Here is an 18257-nt window from a genome sequence, read left to right as displayed (position 1 = left end):
GCTCAGTTCAGGATCCTTACATCAAATCCCAATACATTTTCCCTTTCCAGTATGTTCTACAGGGAAATCTGAATTCCCTCCTCTTAACCTGAGGGGCGTTCTCTCCTCTTTGGGTTTATAACAGTCCATTTCCAGTGTGCAGGTGAAAGAACTAAACTCACCGCTGCGCAGTGTAACTCAGCAAATGCGTCTCCATCTCCCAGACAAAACACCTCTGGTTATTTGTCATTTCTTTCCTTTTCTCAGATCTTTACCCTTTTCATTTTGAAAATAGAAACTCCAATAGCCTGTGTTTATGTAAGAAAAAGTGAACTGAAAATTTCTCAAGACTAGCTCAGAAAAGTGGAAAGGCTCCTGCGTTTCTGTCATAAAGTGGTTAGTAAAAGTGGAGGATTTGTACAGCTTTGCTCCCGGAGAAAAGTGTCCCTGGTGCTCAATGAAGAGAGGTCTTGTTTTATGGAAAATGGATGCCTGCTTGGAGTAAGAGGAGGGGGCTGGTAATTCCACAGATTAAAAAAAAAAAAAGTCCCTCAGATCAACATTTCCATGGTGTTTAGTTCATGATTGGTGCTTTCCTGAGAAACTTTCGTCTCGACACAACAGATCCCTTAAAATTCTGTTGGCTTAAGAAGAAATAAATTATAATTTACTAATTTTTTTTAGAATTGGGGTTTGGGTGCCTTGAGGGCTTTGGTGAGGATTACTACAAGAAATGAACAGGCTACTCATTTTTTTTTTAATTTATCACTAACCTTTTTTAAAATTTTATTACTATTATTTTTATTATCACTAACCTTTTATTTATCACTAACCTACTGCGTTCTTGTGAAGCATAGTTATGTTACTGTATTCATTCTGACGGCGCTCTCTAGCTTGCCTCCATGATGCTAGGCTGTGTGGTTAAGCCAAATAGATTGATTGCATGTATTTTGGGACATGAAGTGACAAAATGCTTTCAGCTGTTTCACTTACCCTAATCCAGCCTCAAGGGACCAGAATGGGAACTGCTGTATAACTAAAACTCTTTTACTATGAAATCTTAATGGGTACATTCCTTTTTACAGCAGGGAGAAGGTTATAAGGTGAAGACAACAAAGAAGGAAATCCGGCATGTGGAAAAGAAGAGCCATTCATAACAGTAAACGGTTAGTCAAGGCGATAGGTGTGTTCATACCGGCAACAGTCGGCCTTAACTTCCTATGAAACCTCTCATTTCACTGGATAAGTGATTCCCATCTCCCTGCCCGCCTCCCTCTCCTTTTCACTGAATTCCAGCTTTGAATACCCAGTATGAAGTTGGAGTTATTTTTATATTTATGTACACATCCATACACACACTAAAACTCAGTTCACAGTCCATAAACTTTCTCCTCACAAATTAGTCAGGAATTTAAATGTAAATGGTGTTTGCAGAAGCAAATGTAAATAGTGACATTTGAGTCTCCTCTAAAGAGCTGAGGCTCAACGTGCAATGTGGTAGCATTCTACAACTAACAGAACTGTCTGGCAACAAGTAATTCTAACAGATGTGCTCTGAGATGTGTGTAGATCCAGCCTTTCACCGTTTTAGCAGAACGGCATCTGACAATTTAATTTTGGTTGAAGTATAGTGGTTGCCAAGTTTAAATGAAATGACTGAGATCCCTATATACTACTTGGTGTATCTTATATAAACCAAAGCAAATTAAATAGAAGGTTAATGGACTACTATTTTTTTTTTTAAGTTAAATGGTTCGTAAGCTTTGTGTGAATTGAACTTTTCTTCATAGATGAGGATATTTTCTTTAACATTGTTTTCTAAATTTTACATTATCCTATTATTTTCTACATAGCTACAGTTAGGAAAGGTCACTTGAAAGGTGAAAAAGCAGTTGGAGCTTTGAAAAGAAATTTGAAAACTTCTCGCTAAGTCCGTGAGGTGAAGTAGCATGATTTCTTGAGGGCTGCGTACGAGCAGTTGTGAAAGCCCTATTGGTCCAGACGAAAAGAACAAATAGATTCCAGTTTGCCTTGCATACATCTTCTGTCCCCCAATTACCAGAATCCTGGTGTTGAGTGTGGAGGTGAGGAACTGAGAAATCTTTGTCTCATTGCCCTAAATTTTGTAGGTGAGGTAACTAAGGCCCAGATAAACTCCTTTTTTTTTTTTTTTTTTTTAGTTTTTATTTTAATTCCAGTTAGTTAACATAGTGTGATATTGGTTTCAGGTGTACAATATAGTGATTCAGTATTTCCACACCTGGTGCTCATCACACAAGTACACTCCCTAGTCCCCATCACCTATTTCACCCATCCCCCACCTACCTCCCCTCTGCTAACAACCATCAGTTTGTTCTCCATAGTTCAGAGTCTGTTTCCTGGTTTGCCTCTCTCTTCCTTTTTTTTTTTTTTCCCACTTGCTCATTTGTTTTGTTTCTAAAAGTCCACATATGAGTAAAATTATATGGTATTTGTGTTTCTCTGGCTTATTTTGCTTAGCATAATACTCTCTAGCTCCATGTTGTTGCAAATGACAAGATTTTATTCTTTTTTATCAATGAGTAATATTCCATTGTGTATATATACCACATCTTTTTTTTTTTCCTCAAGATTTAGGATTGGGGTGAGGGTATGTGCCTGTTACTGCAGGCCCAGATAAATTCCTAACCCCTCCCTCTCAAAAAACCTTACCATGTGTTTATTCATGCCAAGATTTATTTCATTTCCTCTCATGAGGCTTTCTGCATAGGTACTGAGAAACTCTTAATAAACAACTTCATGTGGTACTTGCCCTCCCTGAGCTTACATTGTGGAGATTTAGTGTTAACCCATCCTAATTGATCATATCCGTATTTACTGGCACTGAGACAACTACCAAGAACTGCAGAACATTCTGGAAATAATCATATTTACTACATATTACGCCTCCAAGTGTTCCACCCCGCTCTTCATTTAATTCTCACAGCCAACCCTTTTGGAGAGATGCCCTTATCATCCCAATGTCAGAGGGAGGAAACAGGGCCCAAATTGCCCAATGTCACATAAATTAAAAGTGGCAGAAATAGGATACCAACCTGCCACCAGAGCCAACACTCTCAACCACGTTGACGGAAGACCTGACCCGGGTCTGAGGTGACAGGCAGGGATTCCTTGAGAAACAATGTTTAAGCCCGATTTAAAAGACTGCACGGGACATGACTGGCTGGAGGCGGGGAGTTGGACGGTGTCTAGGGTAGCCCTCCAGGCAGATAGCAGCACCCTGCAAAAACCAGACCGGCGGTGGGGGGCGGGGGGGCGGTGCAGGAGGGAGGAGCCATGAGAACAGGTCAGTTTAGTTGGCAGAGAGTTTGGCAGAGACTGGAAAGCTGGGAGTTTTCAGGCCTCATGAGCCTCTCTGTAGGGATTCTGGCCTGTCACTAAAAGCAGAAGGAAAGCTGTGCAAAGTGTCGGGGCGGGGTGGGGTGTGATTGAATGTACATTCTGCATCACTCGCTCGAGGGGCAAGCAGAGAATGAACCAGAGGTGGCAATCACGGATGAGCAGAACACCGAATATGAAACTATATAGACACTGGCTCGGGCTGTGAGGATGAGAGGCAGGGCTGAATCAGGAGACATCAACATGGCTTGCTTCTCAGGCAGGGTAAGGGACAGGAGAAAATGACCCACGGCATCAGTGCCACAGTATCTAGAATGGACCCACTTCTCATGCATGCCTGACAGCCCAACCTGGGGCAAGACACACATGTACACACAGTAGCTGCATAAAACATGAAGCATGAGTCTGCAGTCTTGAGTTGGTCTACGTAAGCAGTTATAAGTGATACGTGAAATGAATCTAGAAGAGTTCAGTCAATTTCAATATGCGCCTCAAAGTTCGCCAGCTGGTTCGATCAGCGTCAGACTCTGGGTTGTAAAGAACCAAGGAGGTCGCCCCCACCAGCGGAAGCCATTTTTCTAGAGCCACATATACCCAGTATCTGTGAGTAAATGACGCCAAAAAAATACAACCGTGCTATTCTTCTAGGTTCTTCTGAGTAAATGAATACAGACAGGACATGGTCACTAATGTACAAGAGGCCTTCAAATGACAACCCACCCCGTAAAGAAGTAGTCAGGGCTTTGGCTCACTTGCTCCCCAACTCAAAGAAGAGAGAAATTCAGAGAAAAGTCACAGGAATGTGAAAATAACTCCAGCCTAAAGCAAACTTAATGCGTCAGATGGAAAGAACAGTGATTTGACTGTAAGCCTCGCGGTACTCTCCAGGGTGGTTATTTACCTTCCATAAGTGAACTTAGGAAATGAGTTCAAGAATACCACCTGGATTTCCAGGACACTGAATGTGTGCTCTGGAAAAATCAATTTGCAAATATATTGAGAGTTTTTATAGCCCTGCTGCCTGCCCTTTTTTTTTTTTTTAACAAAACAACTAAGCAAATGGAATGCTGCCAAATTTCACTGAGTCTCAGATGGTGACATCAAAACTTTTATTTTTCATTTTAGAACCAGTTTTATTTTGAGCTATCTGAACCCTGCACCCGCTTTTCTTTAATACCAAGTCACGGCCATCCTATTTTTAATGTAAGGGAAAAGCAAATGGCTTACAATAGCCATACAGATTTGTACATAGTATGTAGAGATTTGTAGTTTACAAACTGCTTTTACATATTTTTCTTATTTAATCCTTCAAACAAGCCTCTAGAGAGGTCAGGCCAATTTTGTATATGTGCTGCCAAAGCGAGCACTGGGGCAGGCCAATTTTGTTTGCTACCTTCTACAGATGAATATTCCAAGACTCAGAGAGGTCAATGACATTTCTACTGTCACACAGCTTGATTGGTAGAACTAGGACTTGAACTCAAGATGATTGATTCTCCACCTACTGCCCTTTCTATTGAACTTTGCTGTATTACTAAAATTATTTATGAATAATAGTCATGACATAGCAAATGATTGCTTATGCCAGGTAGTAGGCAAGATCATTACATACTTAACCACATATAATCCCCAAAACAATGCTATAAGGTAATACTATCTCTTTTTTATTAATGAGACTGAGAAAAGTTAAATGATTTACTCAAGGTCCTATAGAGCTGATGAACAAAAGAATGAAATTTGAACTTATCCAGAACCTAAGTTCTTAACTATTACTCATATTCATAGTTAATTAGTATTTGATGATGATTAAAGAACTAAAAGCAAATTTGAATCAAATAGATGTCCATAGGCAAATTGTAGTGAATGTCTTCATATTTTACGCAATGAAAATACTCAGATTTTTGTTCTTTTTTAAAATAAAGCAGAACTTCATTTTTAAGGTAGCCATAATCCCCAAATATTTACTTCATAAATACCATTAGAGGGCTGATTAGTGAGGTTGTAGCAAGGGAAGGTCCCCAGATATAAACCATAAAGGACTGTGGAACAGCTGTGTCCCAAACCTCTTTGGGGGAAATGCTCAGGATCTCACACCCATATGGAAGCTGAGTGTGACAACAGTGCCCATGCTTGCCAGAGGCAACACTTCTTCTGAGCCAGAAAGTTGATTCGTTTTTTTCATTCCTTCAAAAAATATTTGAGCTTCCACCTGTCTGAAAGTGGAAAGGGAGATGTACAATGGTGAAGAAAACTTCCACGGTCCCTGCCCTTCCTAATGTCTCATCCCGCAAGGGGGAACGAGATGGGACAGATGTTTAAGGGCTGAAAATATAAAATCCAAGTGCCAATACAAGAATAATGCAGAAACATGTTGAGACCTTTGGCAGCTGGGGAAGGTCGCTCAGAAGTCATGACAAGGGCTAGGACCTGGGCAGTGGTTTTAGGAAAATCAACAGGTGGATTAGCTTGTGGGGAGGATGAGAAGAAGGGTTGAGTCGAGAATGACTCCCAGGTTTCTGGCTTACACAACTGTAAAGAAGGGAACGGAAGCAGAATGGGTTTTAAAAAGAACATCCAGCACTGAGGCTTGGACTTGGGTTTGAGGGCGCTTATGAGCCATCCAAGTACTGTATTAGATGCACAAGTCTGGAGCTCTGCAGAAAGGTCGGGGCACACCTATAAAAATGTGAGAGTTCTCACTGAAGATATAAATGTTGAATACCAGAGAACAGATGTGATCATCTAGGGAGAGGGTCAAAGGGAGCAAAGAAGGAGCTCAGGATTGAGTCCCAAGGAATAAGATTTTAAACAGGAATAGAGTTTAAAAGGTTGCCTCTGACCTCTTCCTTTATAGAAATCTCCAAGCTCTTCTATATCCTCTCATCTAAGATCGCCGACATGTTGGGCCTCAGCCCTCCAGCATACTTGTTTGGTCTTACCTCAGGATAGCTCAGTCCATGCAGTTTCATGGCAGTGGATGAGAGAAACGTTCCTATAATGTAGATTAGCTAACAGGCTTTTGTAAGTAGGTCACTGTGTGCATTTGGAGCTCCTTTACTTTTTTTTTTTTTTAAGATTTTATTTATTTGAGAGACAGAATGAGCAGTGGGGAGGGGCAGAGGGAGAGAGAGAAGCAGACTCCCCGCTGAGCAGGAAGCCCAATGCGGGGCTCGGTCCCAGGACCCAGAGATCATGACCTGGGCTGAAGGCAGATGTTTAGCCGACTGAGCCACCCAGGCGCCCCTGGAGCTCCTTTACTTCTTAGCTACTATGTGCAAAGGCTTGTGACACACTGTGTAAGTGGTAGGGAGGGTACAACGTTATTAAGACATTATCCTCAGTTTGACATTTTTATCTGAGAGAACTCCTGCCCATTTTAACTTTACAGTCTAGTCCAAGGGGCACACATGATCATAAGTCACACAAATCAAAATACATAAATGTAATAAAAGATAGAATGCTCAGGGCATCCGCTGGAAGATATAATTACCTCCAACAGAGGAGATCTTTTAAAGGTTCTTCGAAGTGCATATTTGAACTAGTTTTTGAAGAAAGAGTAGCATTTGAGATAGGGCAGTATGGAGAATCACATGAGCTTTGCTCAGGAGTTTGGCCCTTGTCCTGGATACGGTGGGGTACCGCTGGAAGCTTTGTATAGGAGAATAATATGATAAGATTTAGGTAACCCTAGCAGTAGTGGAGGGAGAACAGAGTTTGAACACAAGGGCCTCGGTTCTGAGACACAGATGAGGGCCTGAACCGGGACAGAGGGAATGAAAAGGAAACCAACAGATTGGTTCTGTGTTGGGAGGGAAGGGTGAGAGTTGAAGACATCAGGGTTGCTTGTATATAGGTAATTCTTTAACAAAATCATAGAACCTCAGACCACAAAAACAAAATCAGGGATTGACGTAGCCTGGGTGATGAAGTAGCTTCGTAGATGATCAACATGCAGGACCCTCGACATTCGTCGATGATTAGGGAGAGAACTCTGGGCTAGAGATCACAGTGCGGTCGTTTTTGGTATTTGGGTGAGAAATGAAATGGCCTGAGTAGAGGGAATTGCCAGTGAGCTTACTAGCTAGGTGAACTTAGACTGGTTCTGTGCCTTAATTTCCTCACCTCTGCTGGGATAAGAATAACATACCTCAAGAAGTTGTTGGGAGAGTTAACTGAGTTAATACAAGTAAATCACTTTAAATAGCGACAGGCAAGCCCATAGTAAGCACTGGGTAAGTTCAGCTGTTAGTAGAATTAAGACAACCCACAAAAGAGCACCTCGACGAGCCTGGATCAGTGGCAAGTAGACGAAGATGTGAGGGGTGCCAGGAACAGTGGGAGAGGTTGGAACAGCAGTGTCACTGACGTTCTTTGAGAAATCAGGGATAACTGAAAGTATTCTGAAGTGTAAATCAATATCACATGCAGAGAAATTCCAGGGGAAATTATTAAGACAGGCATTCTCATTCCTCTTTACTACTGCATGAAGAGAGAGAGACAGCGAAACCCCAGCGAAATCTCCCTCTACTACTGCTAGGGTTACCTAAATCTTATCATATTATTCTCTAATGACAGGTCTGGATTTTCACCCAGCAGATTCTCCTGATTCTGCTTCCCAGAAGTCCAAGGTGCAGCCTGAATTTCTTCACTCCTAAAGATTTTCCCTGAATTTATTTGGAGTAGATATGTTTTTATATAGTTTGTTTTTGTTTTTCTTACCCTTTAAAAAAATCCCTAATTAAACAAAAGCCTTGGCTTTGAGGTAAAGAGCAAGGGTTCTACAGTCAGGTGGCTTGACTTCTGTTTCTGACTCCACTGTGTACTAAGTGTGCAAACTTGTGTTTGTTTTATAGCTCTGAGCTCTATTTCCTTATCTGTAAAATGGAAGATATAACAGTACCTTATTGTTATTAATATTAAATGAGCTAAGCCACTCCACAACAGTGCCTGGCATATAACATTTAATGATAATAGCTGTACAATTTTATTAGTGCTGTATGTTTTTTACTACCAAAATGTAGATCAATATTTTCCCTGTATTTTTTTAACTGGCCCTATTTTAAAAATCACAGGTCACTAGGAAAAAAAACAAAAAACAAAAAAGCCCCACTTACTGGTAGCAGTTGAACAAATCTGCATGAACTGGGAGTTATTTTTAAACCGCACTGTAGTTTTTATTATGATTACATGAAGTAACTAGAATTAATGCTTAGGAAAAAAAATGTTCTTAGCCCCATGACTTCTATAATGAGAGAGACAGAAGGGATTGAAAGAGAGATGGGCTGGAAGAGAAAGAAATAGAGTAACAAATCTACGTTCTCGGTAGGCTATGAGGAAGGCGTATCAGAAAAGGCTTTCTCTCCTAAAGCTGTAACCAGCAAAGTCTAAAGATGAGTAAGAGTTACCCTGCCAAGGCAGATCTCCTTAGGGAGAGCACAGTCTGAACTTCCATGGAGATGACATTTGACACAAACTTGAAGGATAGAGAGGAGTTAATATAGATGAAGATTAGGGGAAGAGAAGTATAGGTGGATACAAAATCATTAGCAAAGAAAAGGAAGTTGGAAACCCATGTGTTGATGACTGACATGCAGTCTAGCTCCTCCTAGTGTGGTCTATGGAGTATCAACATCACCCGGGGGTCTTGTTAGAAATGCAGCGTCTCTTCGTTTACCCTGACCTCCTGAATCAGAATCCACATTTGAAGATCCCTTGGGTGATACATGAGGACATTAAATTTTGAGAAGCAGTGTTCTAGAATATATCACTGGCTCTTAAACTTGGTTGAACATTCAAATAGTCTAGAGAGTTTTTTTTCAATGTTTTTTTGATGTTGGGCTCCACCCCAAGAAACTCCAAATAAATTGTCATGGGATATAGCCGGGCTACTGGGTTTTGTTTTGTTTTGTTTTTTAAGCCTCCCAGATCATTCTAATATGCACCCAAGTTTGAGAACCACTGGAAATTGTGAAACAAAGCTTTTCACTGAAGAGTCATAGGCATTGAGCCTGATGGGGCTGAACTGCAGACAGCTTCACATATCAAGCTAAAGATGGGTGATTTTTGTTTTTAAGCTGGGCACTACGGGCCAAAAACCACTGTGTGTGGACCTATAAAGGAAATGGTGGTTCGAAGCTCAAGCATACCCCTGACTTGAAAATGGATATGGAAAGCACAACATTCATCTGTAAAATATAAACTTCCATGAAAATCCACTGAATAGCTGTTTTTCTATACATGAAAAATGTTTCTTAAAATTAAAAAAAAATTATAGTGAAATGACTAAAAGGAATGTTTGTTTTTCTGAGTTGGTTTCTACTATCTTTGGGTTTGAAAAGCATGCAAAACCCAAAGACAGATTGCTAAATGCAGAGGCTTCTATCTCCTGTATTACCTAAACCCCAAAAGGGAAGAGGACTCAAATTCTATTTCTGAAATGTCATCTCGATGGCTCCTGCCCTCACACTTTTCCATCAGATGGCGCTCTCATCACAATTTGTACAAGGTCAGTATTTTATAATAGGCCTACCGTCCCTTGGCCAAGGCGCTCATGCTTTTTGTAGAACGCTGTACTTGGTATAAGATCTTTTGTCCAATGAATGACCTTCCACACTCTGATTGCATGACCAAGAACAAGAGCGATTTACAAGGGGAACTCACTCCTTTTTTTTTTCTTTTGAACTATCACCCAAATCCTACCTGCATATAAATGGATATAATGAATAGCATTTAAAAAAAAAATTAGAGAAACATATCCAATATTTCTATAAAAGATAAAATTTGCTTTCATTGAGGTGACAAGAGGAAGACCTTGCTTCTTATTGCAAGATTAACCTGGGAAATTGGATTGGCTTTTGGAAGACAGGATGCAAAACAAAATCCATCTGGGTCGTAGTGATTGCATATCTATATAAATTCCCTAAAAATTATCAGACTATATTTACAATAGATAAATTGTATGGCATGTAAATTATATATCAATTAAGCTGCACAAAGTGGGGGGGGGGCTTCAACTAGAGAAAATTGCTGAGAACCCTCCCTAGGAAGACAGAAGGAGAACACTGGGGTCACGTTATCACAGGGCCATCTAAGAACCCTGGTGTCCAGAAGATAAGGAATAAGTGGTAATAACAGAGGGGAGAAAATCCCGATTTTACTTTTATTTGTCCACTTTCTGGGACACGGCCTGCCCAGATGAGTCATTTTCTTTCTCTACCACTTCTGCAGAGGCATGTTGGGCGCGGTGGGGGGGGGGGGGGTTTGCAATATTGAAATCACCCCAGAAGGAACTGACACTTTGATGTTCTTGGCTGTAAGCATTAGTGACCTGGGGCATGGAGGTTAGTAACAGTTTTCATACAAGAAAGGAAGCAAGAACCTAGTAGAGCAGAGGAAGTGCTATACTAACACGCTGACCTGAGCCAAGGTATCCTGGGTGATCTATCTTAAAGGGAAAGAAACTTGTCTGGGGTAAGTGAACAACCTCAAGGTCACTGAGGACACATGGGCCCCAACAGAAGCACAGTTCTAAAGGTGCCCCTAGACCTGTAGAAGTGGTCTGTTGCTTACCAGTGAATGAGCACGATTGTTCCTAAAATTGTTCTTGCCTTACTCAGGTTTTCTCTAGGGGCTAGGACTTGTACTCAGGCGGTGTTCAAGCGTGTCACCTTTTCATACTGAAAGAGGAGGATGGACTATACGTAGGAAAATTTTGTTTTATGAAGAAAGCGTGCATAGCAAAAATTGTTGATTTATTTTGACTGTATTGACTGGTTATAAAACACTGATACTTTATGCCGTGATTATCCAGTAAGACAAGATGTCCGCGGCCCCCATAAAGAAGCTCAAATATAATGAGTCAATCTTGTCCGCAACTGATGTGGGGCAGGAGGAGGGAAAAAGTATTCTTTGCAGCGGTGGAAGACAGTCTTTAATTTTAATTTGCGCATGGAAAAGCAGTTTCAGAGTAATGAAGGAATGATGCTGTTCTCCCTTTTTGAAAGATGAGTTGCACTTTGGGGAGTGAACTCTTGTTATAAAACGTACGGATGTTACTGAAATAATCTATCCTGACTCCGTATCCCTAGCCCTTTATGCCCATGAGAACCCCAGACCCCTGATATTTTGATGTTGATCGAAATCCCAGAGAGCATCTCTGTCAGCCTTCTCATTTTATAGATAAGACGAGGCCCAAAGGGCTGGAGGTGGCTTTCCCAAGTACCCAAGTGACCTGATCAGAGATGGCAGGCACCCTCGAAGAGGGTCTTTTCCAACTCAATCTCGAAAACCACAAGGACAGTGAGCAGTGTGCTGTGGAGAGCATGGGTTACCTAGAAAAAAGTCACTGCCTTCAAAGGGCTTGAGGGTACACGTCAGGGCTTTGTCCTAGCAGATCACATTGGTCAGAATATCCTGTGAACCCCCCCATTAGAAAGTAGACACCCCGTTCTCTCAGGCTTTTCTGTTGAATGGCAAGGAAGGGTTAGGCAAATTCTTTAAAAAAAAAAAAAAAAAGGAAAGCAAGCAAGCAGGTTAAACTCATTACCTATTGTCTCTCTTTCCACAGGATCATGTGTTTTTACTGCCAGTATTGAGAAATTCATGGAAGATATGTCAGCAGGAAGTAAAAATTCACGGAGAAGGGTGTGTGTGTTTGCTGCTTCCACACATTAATGGCATGATTTTTTTTTTTTATGCAAAAAGAAAAAAAAAAAGAAAACTACCCACATTTTAATTTAGCATGAGCCAATTTACAGAGCATGGAAATTCACTTTCACTCCCAGGATTGGCGCGTGTGCAATTAGCAATGCAGTGTATATACAAGAAGCCATGCTGTTAACAGTTTATCTTAAGTAATTTGGTGTCATTTACAAAAGGAAGAAATTCCTGCCGCCAGAACGGACAGAAGATGGGACGATGAAATTACAGAGAAACACTAAAATTACTAACTCCACAACAGCTCGCCTTATTTTTCTTGGACCCAAACTGTCAGGGTATAAACACTATTTGTTTCTTTTTTAAAACATCTATAGTTTTGCTGTAAATAATAACACTGTATAAATTCTAACAGAAAAATAGAATAAATGTTGATAAGGCACTGCCTCTTAGAACACAAACAGAATATTGCAAATGCATTTAACATACTAGGGGTCTCAAGTGACCACCCTAGAAGAGGGGGGAGGGATTCTGGGTGGGGGGATCTTCACTGATTCTTGTATATTAGCAATTATAATGTTTGTATATGCAAAACCGCTAGCTTGATTTTAAAAAAAAACAACAAATCTTTAAAATCTGCTGCAAATTTAAATAATTCCCCAAATGAGGAATTCTGTAGTTCTGTGAAAAAATTTTTTCTTCAGAATACTAATATTTTGATGCATGTGTATCACCTTATTTTGATTAAATCTTTTCCAATTTTGCAAACACTACAGTATACTGCAACACAGAAGATTTTATCTGTAAACACAAAGCCCTTCATCTAATATTTGTTGCTATTGCCAATTTTTCAATGAAATGACCTAAAAATGGAAAAAAAGAAATCCCTATACGGTAGTTGCTTTAGGGGGAGGGGGGTGCTGTTAGTGCTTTTAAAAGGGGGTAATGCTTGCCGCTTTAGAGGTGGATGGTGCTCATAAGAGGGGTATTTAAAATGGACTGAACCGAAATTCTTAGCTAGGAGAATGGCAGCACGCTGTACAATTACTACTGTATTGTGTACCGGCTCTAAGATGTAGACACCTTCGAATAAGCCAATCATTTGTAACCATTCTAGCAGTGTCATATTAGGTTAATAAGGCTGCTGTGTTTTAAAGGGCATTTTTATTTGGGTTTTGGTGAAAGCCTTTAATTTGTTGATTATATTCATATAAAATCAGCATTCATTGACACATAGTTCTAATGACATATGTATGAAAAACCATACACTGGATGACCTAGTCGATTATTTAAGCCTAAAATAAATTGTGTTAAACTCTTCACCCATCTGTGCTCTATAGTGTCCTTGTGTTCTCTGGCAAAAGGTAACCGTCTGACTCCTGGGCATCTGGCCTCCCCAGCCCCCTCCCCGGTCCTGTTCCAGCCCCTGCCTCCAGGGTTGCTCGAGTCCCTAACGTTCGGTTGTGCCCCGCAGACTCCCAGCTTACAGAGGTTCTGTGGAGGAGCCAAGACTTAAACATTAACTGACACTGATCTTTGCCCTCATCTGGTTTGTGCTGCCCCCAGAAAAGTGGGGAATTGGGGCTGTTGCAACTGCATGTCCAGAAGTTGCACACGGACTCTTGCAGCAAGCATCCAGCCTGCAGTTGTTTTAGCCCCTAAGGCACTCGCTTGTTGGCCATTGGCGTTCATTGTCACTACTTGTAAGTTGGGAGACTTCACATGATAACCCAGATTCCTAACTTCTCCTAAAACACAAGATTTGGCAACAAGAGCCCTCGTTCCCCGACGGCAACAACCTGCCAGGGCCACATGGTCCCTGCACTCCAGCCGGTGTGTGCGGTCCAGGCAACACGGGGGCCAGCCCGCCTCTTACATTTATGGGTCCTGATGGGCCTGGTAGGCACTGGAATTTGCAGTCGCACCCTACATGATAAATTCAACAGGGGCAGAGACCGTGGCTGTTTCAATTTGCATTCTAGCCCAGAGCCTGGCACATAGTGGTGATAGTAGCAATTCTCACTGCTAAAATTGGAACCCTCACTGCATGCTCAGCTGTATACACGAGCGCATTGCATCGAGCAACTCAGTCTTCATAACCACCGTATGAGGTAGGTACTATCTTTGGTAGTAGCTGGCCCCATACCAGTATTACATGGGTGCGTGGAGCCATTTGACAGCGTCCCATATTTCTGTCCATTAAAGATGATTGCTGATGGGACGCCTGGCTGGCTCAATCAGTGGAGCATGTGACTGTTGATCTGGGGTGTTGCGTTCAAGCCCCACATTGGGGGTGGAGTTTAAAAAAATGCTGAATCAGATGAGTTGTTCCCAAAAAGCATTCAGTATCAATGCAGAACACATGTACAGAGAATCTACTCTGCATGAATAATGGGGCTAGACATTTGCATGATATCCCAAACAAATGGAAAGTGCCTCTACACCTACACCAAAATCATCTTACAATGAGCAAACTCAGACACCTGAAAGGCTTTAAAAAAAAACTCCCCCAAAGCTTCTCTTTGTAAAACTGAGATCAGAATTCAGATATTCTAACTTCCCATCTAAGAGTTACAGATTTCTGACTCCCAATACTTGACAGATAGGTGTTTCTCCTGAATTGGAAACTCAATGAAGTATACTTATCTGGGTATTAAATAATTGTTATAATACATTTATATAGCTAAAAAATTTGCAGTTCAAGAAAAAGCTCATAAATTTACTCAGAAGTATCCAAAATAGGAAAATAAAGATTTTATTTGCATTTATACGTATTTATGTATATATTTATATATGTGTGCATAGATTGATTGAATGAGGGCATACATTATATATTCTTAATAGTCTTTGGCCTGCTGGCTTATAGAAATGTATTTAAGCTTTTCCTTGATTTACATTGCTGTTTAAAACAAAACTGATTGATAGATTTCTATTTGCTCTGTGTTTCATTTTATATTCTTAGCAAATTCCTGAATTTTTTAAATTGAAATGTATTATCACTATTGTGTTGCCAAGTTATGGCAATATACTGTGCATGGTTATTTCACCATTTCTAAGAGGAATCCACTTCACCGAACACATAAGCATTTGTGTTTCTCCAGGGCAAATAAAAAATTGTTCATTTCCTTTATTATTATGAGCATCAGGTCACATTTGGCTGTGCAGCAGGGATATGTGGTAAGCCCAGAAATAGAAATCACAGGAATAAGAACTCATTCCTTGAGTCGCTGAAGAAACCAGAATCCAAAAGCTAACTTCCCATCTGGGTAAGTCTTAGTATTTTTGGTTTGTTAAGGAGGCCCTAACATAGGAAAAGATGTATAATTCCCTAGTCATATAGCATGGCTTCTTTCTCATGAAGTCATGACAAAACAGTCCATAAACAAATATTTTTGACATTGAGCTACGAGTCAAACTTCACAAGACTTCTTTCAATAATGGCGACAAGAAGCAATGGTGTAATTTCCTTATGTGGTCACTTGGCCAACAATGTACCAATACAAAATAAAGAGCGGAACAGACTCTGAGGAGCATCCTTAAGTAATCCGTCCAATAGCCCTTACTTCTTTAATAGGATTAAATGCAGACAGTTCCAAACAGGGCACAAGGAGCTGCTGCACTATAGCTGCTACACTCGGTGAGTAGAAGCTGGGAGTAGCATGTACAGCTGAGTGAGTCTTCAGTGAAGACATTTTATTCTTTATCCCCCAGGCCTTCCTCAGTAAGAAATAAACACCCCAAGGGTTGACATTTTCAACAAGACTTCCAGGGTGTCCTCATCAATTCCAAAGTCGTCCCAAAGCAAAGTAGCGAGGGACATGCTCAGAGGATTCTAAAGGCCGTGGGAGCTGCTAGGCTATAGGAAGCACCCAGGAAGCAAAATCTGCCAGGACTTTTTTTTTTTTAAGATTTTATTTATTTATGAGAGAGAGAGAAAGAATGAGCAGGGGGAAGGGGCAGAGGGAGAGAGAGAAGCAGACTCCCCACTGAGGAGGGAGCCTGATGCGGCACTCGATCCCAGGACCCTGAGATCACGGCCTGAGCCAAAGGCAGCCACTTAACAAACTGAGCCCCCCAGATGCCTCCTGCCAGGACTTTTGGTCCAAGACCACCTCAGAACATAAACGCTCTCCCTGCCTCCTTTCCCCTGACATCCTCAGTTGCCACTTCTCTTCTGACCCATAAGTCAAGCAAGGGCATAATTCTGGGAGCTGGGAAAGAACAGTGATTTGCCGGATTTTTACAAGTCCCAGTCTGTGAGGCACACCACCAGGTCCTCATGCTAGACGATGCACTTCCTGGAGCAGGGACTGGGTTTTGTTCTCTGCTGTATCCACAGCACCTAGAATGCTGCTCGACACCTCATAGGTAGTTTGAGTGCCTGAATGAATGAATCCATAACACATCAGAGGTCGCAGAACAGTAAACAGGAGATGTTACTCCATGCACCATCTTGTGCACTATTTTCTATACAGTTTCAACCAAGTTGGAAATCAAAGGAAAGCACAGCTTTCAACTCTAATGATTTCATTCACCAAGGACAAATGTGCTCTTTCCAGTTGCACCATGCCCTTGTTAGCCACAAAGCCTTAAATAATTAGATTTGAGTACACCAGTGCCTTCTGCGCAAACAGCACACCAGCCACACTTCTGAGCTGGCCATCTTTCCCATGGCCAGAGCTATCGTCCATGTCCTTATCGCGAAGAGGCCACCGAAAAACCTGGCAAGAATGTGGAGAACCCATCATGAACCCTTGTCTCTGTGAAAGGCACCTTGGTCTCCTCTCTTTCAGATGTGATAGATTTTTTAAAAAGTCTTGCTACCTCGAGATTCCCACCCCACTGCTGTTGTGTTTGCTCGGTTGGTCAAGGACCAGAAGGTCCAGAAATTATACCCTAGAAATCCTGGGGCCATATCCAGCCTGCAGAGAGATTTTGTTGGATCACATGAAGTTTAAAAAAAAGATGGCCAGCATTTTTTAAAAATCAGGAGATTTTTAGGGGCACCAGGGTGGCTCAGTGGGTTCAGGGTCTGACTCTTGATTTTGGCTCAGATCATGATCTTGGAGTCATGGGATCGAGCCCTGTGTCAGGCTCCATGCTCAGTGGGAAGTCTGCTTGGGATTCTGTCTCTGTCTCTCCCTCCACCCCTCCCGCTGCTCACGCACTTGCACTCTCTCTCTCTCTCTCTCAAAATAAATAAAATCTTTTTTAAAAAAAATCAGGAGATTTTAATTGAAAAATGGATTTGTTAGTTCTTTTTAAAATCTAAAGAAGTGACAATGCTATTTCTGAAATTCCTTCTAACAACCACCTAGAGCAAAACTGCACATACCACCTTTGGACAAGCGTGTGTTTCCCAAAGGCTCACCGTGGCCCTTCCTTGTCCTACTGTCTCTAAACACAATCAATTTTATTCTTGTCTATTCAGTCTCAGTTTGGTCTCATTGGAAGATGGAGATGACAAATTGATGTGATCCTGCTTAAATTCTTCCTTTGTTTTTGGCAAACCAAACATCTACCTCATTTTCATCCTCTCTCTCAGTTTCAATAGGAAGATGGAATAAGGGCATGAGGAACTGAGAAGAGAAGGAAGGGTCACGTGGTTCTCCACACCCACCCAGCCAGCCATCTCGCTCAGCAACAGGCATTCCTGGCTGGCCATTTTCCAGGGGCTATCCTGGGTGCAGGATGCCACAGTTCCCTGCCCCTGCCTTCAAAGTGAGGAGCACACAAACAGCCTCTGTGTGCATTCGAAACCAAGGCCCCCTCAGGAAAAAAACCCTATGATGACTTGTGGCAACAAAACTGGTGCAGGACACTGTAAGCAGCCCATGCTGGAGGACGAGGGGAGACCAGGCAGAGGGAGAGAAGCAGCCCTGTGGCCGCTGAGTGTAGCCATTGCGCTTTCATATCACACCAGCTGGCCCTAATCCAAGGAGACTCAAGGGCTGATGAAAATAGCAATTCAACAGAAAACTATTATTTAAGAGAGAAAGAGTGAGCGAGCGAGCGAGCGAGAGACAGAAGTTGCAGGGGGAGGGGTAGAGGGGGAGGGAGAAGCAGACTCTGCACTGAGCAGGGAGCCCTACCTGGGGCTTGATCCCGGGACTCCAGGATCATGACCTGAGCCAAAGGCAGACGCTTAACCAACTGAGCCACTCAGGCGCCCCTCAACAGAAAACTTTAAACACATCTCAAACTTATTTGATCAACTCTACAAGAGAATACAAGCCCATCTCTCT

The 18257-nt window shown here is 41.7% G+C and overlaps 1 protein-coding gene across 32 annotated transcripts in view; it reads left to right on the top strand.

Moving 5' to 3' along the window:
* Positions 1 to 13338, top strand: part of ANK3 (ankyrin 3) — a 689507-nt gene extending 676169 nt beyond the window's left edge. For 29 of the 32 annotated variants that reach the window (XM_027595995.2, XM_027596000.2, XM_027596018.2 and 26 more), the window contains 2 exons: positions 1065 to 1145; positions 11924 to 13338. In XM_027595995.2, the coding sequence (XP_027451796.2) occupies positions 1065 to 1136 (72 nt within the window). In that variant the 3' untranslated portion in view covers positions 1137 to 1145; positions 11924 to 13338. Of the gene's footprint in view, positions 1 to 1064; positions 1163 to 11923 lie in introns of all 32 variants that reach the window. The other 3 variants (XM_027596020.2, XM_027596017.2, XM_027595991.2) reach the window with 1 other exon arrangement.
* Positions 13339 to 18257: the final 4919 nt, after the last annotated feature.

This window comes from Zalophus californianus, chromosome 15, assembly GCF_009762305.2.
Source record: "Zalophus californianus isolate mZalCal1 chromosome 15, mZalCal1.pri.v2, whole genome shotgun sequence".
Classification (NCBI taxonomy): domain Eukaryota; kingdom Metazoa; phylum Chordata; class Mammalia; order Carnivora; family Otariidae; genus Zalophus; species Zalophus californianus.
Note: the sequence above shows the minus strand (reverse complement) of the source record. Positions and strands in the feature narration are given on the sequence as shown.